The sequence below is a fragment of the Apium graveolens genome, chromosome 8 (assembly GCF_009905375.1).
Source record: "Apium graveolens cultivar Ventura chromosome 8, ASM990537v1, whole genome shotgun sequence".
Taxonomy (NCBI): domain Eukaryota; kingdom Viridiplantae; phylum Streptophyta; class Magnoliopsida; order Apiales; family Apiaceae; genus Apium; species Apium graveolens.
Window position 1 is genome coordinate 36206853 of NC_133654.1, and position 7869 is coordinate 36214721.

General features: G+C 32.0%; 1 protein-coding gene across 1 annotated transcript; it reads right to left on the reverse strand.

Annotated features, from left to right (window-relative positions):
- Positions 1–1039: 1039 nt before the first annotated feature.
- Positions 1040–5858, reverse strand: LOC141678671 (uncharacterized). Its single transcript, XM_074485026.1, has 5 exons — positions 5581–5858; positions 4189–4459; positions 2936–3626; positions 2356–2526; positions 1040–2259 (listed from the first exon to the last, which is right to left on the reverse strand). Exons 2-5 carry the CDS (start codon positions 4297–4299, stop codon positions 1235–1237), a joined length of 1998 nt encoding a protein of 665 aa, XP_074341127.1. The 5' UTR covers positions 4300–4459; positions 5581–5858; the 3' UTR covers positions 1040–1234.
- Positions 5859–7869: the final 2011 nt, after the last annotated feature.

A 7869-nucleotide genomic window follows, 5' to 3' on the forward strand; every position in this document is an offset into this window, starting at 1 on the left:
TAACCCATATCCAAGGGTTTGACGTATTGGTTGAGCTCTCGGACGAGGTAAAGAGGTTTTGTAGAGGTATGTATATAAAGGGACGGTATAGCTCTCTCACAAGAGATCAAGAGGGTTCGACTGCACGAGTTTACTTGTCCACAAAACATATTCATAATAATTTAAATTTTTGAAAACCGGTGGCGTAGCATTGTGGTTGTATTTTATTTATTTATTTGGCTGAATACTAGTTTCTCCATTTTATTCTCGTTGAATAGGGGTACATTTGAAATTGAAATCCATGAAATAAGAGACAGACAGGTCATGCTGCAGATTTTTCAAGAAATTGATTGATGTTAATATAAAGATTCTAAATTTACAGTAATTTGTCAAGTTGATGTTATTTATAATTCTATGTTGGCATTTGTTTCGTGGTGGCCTGGCGGGGGACCGAACAAATTAAGAATATAGTACTGGGTCTTCTCACATCCCCGTTGGTTAATCACTAAGCTTTATACTACCTTCGTCCTTCGATTCCATACGTTTATTATTTACACGTATTTCAAGACTTCCATAATGGTATAGTTTGATAATATTTTTTTCAAATTTTTTATTTCGAATAAAAGTTGTTTAAACTTTTATTAAAAAAAAATTCTAAAAAAATATTGTGGAGTTATATTTTAAATGAGCATTGAAAAACGTGCCGAAATGTAACGTATAGAATTTAATGGGATAGAGAAATAAGAGAGGTATCTCAACTCAACCGACAGCTTAATTATATTTAACCGCACTCTCTTGTTCTTGATTCAAAAACCAAATCACTACCAAACTAGTAAACATTAATATCCTCTGTCATAATAATGGACTGACCTCATTGCAGAATGGAGAGCTTTCAGACTACTTGAACCGAAAAGAATTTCACACATTCTTATACATTCTTCGATTTTTCGATAGTACGGTAATATCCCTAGGATTGTAATATAGCGGATAGCTGTATCTGAGAAGTTGTACATGCCTTGTTTCGAGCGAGGCAGTTTGGTAATATCAGGGACAGTGAAAATCTTTAAGATATGCGTTTAAAATTAAAGGGTCTCATCCGGACATTACTTCTCAGCAGCAAATCTTGCTACGAGACTTCATTACCACCAAGTTAGTATCATTTTATAACATCCATGTAGAGTAAACAAGAACAGCAAATAACACAACATTCATGTTCTGACTTGGAGGAATAATTAAGAGAGGTTGATATAAACTTCTACCACTGATAATTCTTTCGGCCAACATAATTGAGTCTCGACCGCCTACTTCTAACAGGTGAATACCAGTTCCCTTTGCTGGCCGTCTTTGACTGTAGTCTCTTGTACTCCCTTGATCTCATTACTCCTTCCATGAGGCTTATATCCTCACGTATCTCATGTCGTGAAAGAGATGACATGCCGGGAAGTATGTCTTTCTGGAAATCCTTTATTCTCCTTCCTCTTCTCAGTTTGATTCCGGTATCCTTATTACACGCTTCACCTACTTCAGTTGGATTCGATGAAACACAATAATCTTCTGCACAGGTTTCAGTCAGATTCATCACCATTGATTCGTAGGAATCAGAAGAATATTCAGGCTGCTCTCGCATAATGTTTTGAATTTTGTCTGATCTTGTTTTGGTTGGACAAGTTTGTTTGTTAGTTCGGCTTTCCAAGGACATGCTTATAAGCGATGCAGCTGCTTCTTGGATAAGAGCATCTATATCTGTTGACTTCCCTTTCTTTTTGTCACAGACTTGAAGTTTTGTTTTGATGATGCTGGAGGAGCTAAAGTCTAGCTGGCAGGCATTTTCTGCTACCTGAGATGACTCAGCATTTTGGATCAGACTAGAAGAAGAAAGACCTCTTTCCAAATCAGTTCCAGAATGCATGGTTCTGGTGATGTTCAGATTGTCATTGACAATGCAATCAAAGTTGCATGAAGAAGAACGTCTGCTACAATTCTCATCTCCAGTTGCACTTTGACTTCTATACAAAGGTACAACATTAACATCTTCATTTAAGTTTCTGCCATTTTCTTCCAAGTTTGAAAAATCTGTATTAATTCTACTATGAAAATCTATCTGGGTGTCCATGTTTGTATAACGAATGCCTGGTTGATCACGTGACTGCAACTTATATATAGACTTGAGATCTGCACTGCATGTCCTATTCTCATCCTTTTCCATTGACTGGAATACTATTTCTGATACATTAGCACTACTGTTTACGTTGGGATCCCTCATGCATAGAATCGTGTCACCTAATTGAACAGAGACAAGAATACATTTATAGTTACAATCAAAAAACAGTAACTACCATAAAATTTTCAATTTCCTTTGCTAGAACCCGAAAGTACCTGAAGAGCTAGCCGCTGAAGTATATCCCAGCAATGAATTATTTGAATGGGTCGAAGATTCATCAAATTGGATCTTGTTTAGGTCCAAGCTTGTAGCAACATTAGAAGAGCACAGTTTGCCACTGGTGAACATATTGTCACCTGGCCCATCATCATAGCATTCATTAGGTCCTGCAAAAGCAACTAAAATCAGAAATTGTAAATCGATTATTTTCTTTCAAATGCTTAACATGGTTTCTCAGGGTGCAAGGGTACAACTATGTTGAATAACCAACTCATCTAAAACCTTAAGGTGTTAGAGGAAAGCCCCAATATGATGATATATTTAACACTCCCCTCACTCGAAAGCCCATTTATGGGTCGAAGAGTGGAACACCGGCGTCCATCTTTGGGATATAAATTGCCTTTAATGTCCACAATAAATTGTGAGAATGTTGGGGGTGGCTGAGAATCGAACCTTATTCTCCCGCCAGCCTAAGCTCTGATATCATGTTGAATAACCAGCTCATCTAAAACCTTAAGGTGTTAGAGGAAGACCCCAATATGATCATATATTTAACAAAGTACAAAGCATGCCAACCTCTTTTAGAAGAGTTCATCTCCTGAGAACCGTTGCTACCTATACAAGAGTGGGGCGTCGAAAATGAATCAGCTGGATCTTTTACCGAATTGTCGTTGAGCTTTTGATGAGATTTCGAAGAAAATTGGGAATCTTTCTTAGTTCCAAAACTGACTTGACCGTGTCTTGGAAAGACTGGTTGTTTGTCATAACCAGACGACAATTCTGCTGGTTCCTCTAAATCAATGATTTCTCGATAGGAAGCACAACTATTCTTATCAGTTAAAAAATTCCTGCGAACCTTCTTCGTACCACTACCACCAATGCTCAGGGAAAGCTTTACCTCATCTGGGCAACATGTATCGTTGACAGAAAAGCAGTTTTTACTTTCATTATATTTTCCAATAAAACCCTGGTTATAACCTGATACTGAAATGTCACCGTCAATGTAATTCACACAATTGGCGGAAAGAATTTGAGGCATTTTTTGCCTCTGGTAAAGTCTATGGCAGAAATCTCCGCCTTCTTGAGTAGAACTATGCTGAACAGTTTTTTCAGTCAAATGAGATTCCCATCCAAGTTTATCTGAAATGGGATGACGGGTAAACTGTCCCCTTGCTGCATTCCCTGATTGAGTGCCATTCAAATCTCTCAAGTAACAGTCTTTCATCAGGGTCTTTTGCGTGATATAGATCCGATGGAGTTCATGGACCTACGTAATCAATATCAGGATATGTGAACAACTAGTGGCAGCCATTATAACTATATTTTTGCTGGGCAACATAAACTAATTAATATTATGGAAAAGTTGCAATCCATTTAAAACCTATTTAAATTAAGAAAAAACAGAAAACCTACGTATTGCTACACTTCTGAGGTCACATCCACTGATCCCCTAATATACTGATAACTTCTAATTTGACAACTTCTGAAGCAAGATACTGCATTATATATAAAAGATAAATCCATCTCCCTCTGAAATATCAGTTTGGAGATTTTTTCCCCCTTGATTTGCAAATATCAAGGTGCAATTTTAGTTTTAGAATACAGTGTACAAATAAGTTTCCATATTATTTATAATTGTTATATTTCAAGGTCTTCAAACATGTTATCCACTGCAATTCTACAAACTGTTACTCTACTACGATTCTGCAAAATACTGAGATACAGTGGAAGTTTCGTTGTTTTCTAAAGAGTATCTGCAATTCCTCAGAAGGAGACAGTAAATTGTAGTGACCATAATAATTCTGAGTAGTGCAAGATGATATACGTACCTGTTTACGGAATGTAGCCTCTTGATTGAGCATTGTCTGCCTTAGAATTTCTTTAAAAGAATCAGTATGCATTTGTGAAGAATTTAAATTACAATCACCTCCCATGAACATCTATTCTTTTCAAGTACAATATTCCTTTCAAATATCCAGATTAAGTCATGAAATCTGAGAAATAATCACTCCCTCTGCGATGATCCTTAATACTCTAGTCATCACATTTTTGCATAGTGTTTAGCCAAACTTCTTCAGTAGAAGATAGTGCTGCTGCGACCTAAATAGAGTAAAATCATAGAGATCCGTAAGAATTTTGTGGATAATACAACATGTACTGGAAGCATATAAATGAAGACTTTATACAAAACAGATATTCATAATAAAATAACTTATTAACAGTAGCCACACATTTCTTTTACAGCATGTCATGCTTTTCCTGCCAAAATGTCATCACAATTATCACATGAATATTGAATAGTGCTAGTGTCACAATATACAATTTTCCTCTGCATGTGTAACATAAACTGATTACATTGGTTGCTAAGCATCCTTTGGTTTTTGCAGCATTTCAAAACCTTCAAAATATTCAAAACTTTTTACATCTTCTAAAAAAACTTCCTAGAATTTTCTTATAACCGAGGTCCACACGAGAACCTTTCATTCTAGCCAAACTCTGCTTCCAAGTGACCCTATCACTACTTCCAAGTGAGATATTCAGGATATATTTGGTTTAGTGTGGGCGTGTGGCAATGATTGCTTGCCATTAGAATTGACAAATTTTAATAAACAGCAACAAATGCTGTAATAATAATAATACATTACAAAAGAACCATTAGTAATACAAAGCATATATTTGATCATCTACCAGAATTCTCCTATTCTCCTATCAACAACACAAATGAGGTACACATGAGTTGCTCAATGAGGACCCATAACATCCTTTTCGACATGACGTCGCAATGCTCAATGCAGACAACTAATAATTGATTGACACTTTACACCACAACAAATATCAACTGCAAATTTATTATTACCATCAAAACAATTACAAACACTATAACATATTGATACAGTAATTTTTTTTTAAAAACAATACAGTACACCAGAATTAATACAACTATAACAAACTAAACAAGGTGGGTTCTTGAAATCTAGTGCATTTAAATAAAGATCCTATTTTTAACTCAATTATGTTCAAGAAATTGATTTTTTTTGTCATTTTTCATGAATTTTCTCAAACACCCAAAAGACCAAAACTCCATTAGAGTCTTTTCTTCAAAATTGAGGATACAAAATAATTAATAACATATATGATACGCCCACATGCCAACTCAAAATCTTAAAACAAGAATCATGAAAATTACATGCTTTAAATATATAGAAAGATAATACTATTACCTGGTAAGTTGTTGAAATTAAAGGACTCAACAGCTTCAAAAATGTGAACAAACGGCTATATGGAATGATTTCTTGGAGAGGATCAATGATTTTAGCTTCCCTTTCTCCCTGTATATTTATACGGAGTCAATGTGGAGAGAGGGAGCTGTTAAGGAGATATAAGAGAGAGAGAGAAAGGGAGAGAGAGAGAGAGAGAGATGATGTAATTCTCAAGGGGTGTGTCTGTAGTGTTGTTTAATGTGCACAACACAACACTGGTGTGATTTTTTATACGACTTCAGTTTGGATCTATTATCAATGCCATCACATATACATACATACATACATATATATATCATCATACATCATACGACTTCACAACTATGGGCTAATTGGTAAAAGGCACTAGAATGTGTTTTTTGCTACAAGTAGGTATTTGTTTGTGTTGATTTTGTTATCAAATTTCGAATTTTTATTATTTATCTTCTTAAACTATTATACCAGGTTTTATGAATTAAATATTATTTCTTAATATTACTACACTTATAAATGTATTTGATTAATCATTTCAATAATTTGGTAATTATTCGTCAAAGAATATTTGATTGATTAATTGTGATTATTACTTTTTAGAACATTGGTTTTAATAGTAGAGATATATATTTAGCAAAAAAACAATAGTAGAGATATACGGATGTTCAAAATTTATAATTTGATCATCTATACTATTATATTAAAAATTAAATATTAAAAATTCGGTTGTTAGTTCTTGATCACTCAATATGGAGCCGTCAAATCAAACTAACGAGAATAGTTGATTATAATCTTAAAAATCATTATAAAAAAAATTAAAATTATTATACTAGAGATATAAGGTTCGAATCTCAATAATAATATATTAAAATTATATTTTATAATATATAATGATAAAAATAACATGCTTCGCACGAATTATATACTAGTATTATTTAAGTATTGACAACCAAATATAGACCGTACATCTATACTATTTATTAATAAGCGAAACCATGTATAATTTGGTGCTAAAAATACTTAAGTACCAAATTTTGGTACCTCACATAAGTTAACTTCTATTATCTATAAACTTTGTTTTTAACACAAATCGACTTTCATTCTTTATAAATTTTATTTTCTTTGCAAACTACTAAGTAAATTAATAACACGAATTGACATATATTCTCTGTAAACTTTATTTATTTATAAATTATATTAAAAATTTATTAAGTTACGTTAAATTAAGTAAAATAACATATATTTACTTTTATTTTGAAAAACTACTAACTATAAAATAAACTATTAATACGAATTGATTTATATTCTCTATAAACTTTATTTTCTATTAGTTAGTGTCAATCCTAGTGTCAATCCTAGTGTTAGTTTACTTTTAAATTGGATAATATTATTTTAAAAATAATTAAGTAATAGAAAATGACTTTAGTAACATTTATTAACTTTTAAACTGAAAATTATTGATTTAACGATAGTATTTGTTACTGTCCATCACAATGTTTATTTACTTAAAATTAGAAAAAATATATTTTAACAATAACAAATTTATGGGTTGTATTTAGATTATATTAAGTAATATTAAATTAGGTTAAATAACATCTATTTACTTTTAATTTGTAAATTATTTTTTATCGATAATTAGGTAATAATAAATAAACTATATTGAAAAAGCTAATTATAAGATAATTATCAAATAATATTAAGTAATATTAAATTATCTAAAGAACATATATTTGGTTCGTAAGATAGAGATACAATTCATTTTATAAAAATAAAACTAATATGTTAGATTTCTATATCAAGTAAAATAATGCAAAACTAGAATTATAGTGGAAAATTTCATAACTGGTTCGTTTTTTTAACCACATAACTATTTTTTGCAAGTACCAATTTTAATATTTGATATTAATATATTAATTTTAATTTGTGGTTCGCACAGATTATGTATAATTCTTTACAAATATTAATTCGATATTTTTAGTCCCGGGTCCGTGTTTCGCATATGTAATCAACTATCGACTATCTATACTAATAAGCGAAACCATGTTTAGGTCTCAAATCTTGGTACTCACTAAAAAATTATACAACTACTTTGAAAATTTTATGTAATAAAATCTCAACTGACAAAAATTAACTTCTACTCTCTGTAAATTTTATTTTCCTTCAATTTTTATTTATCGCGGAACATCCAAGCGTCAGTTTACTTTAAAATAATCGTATTAGTAAGTTAACATGTCAGATTTGTATAATTAAATAATTAGATGCATGCATAACTATAAC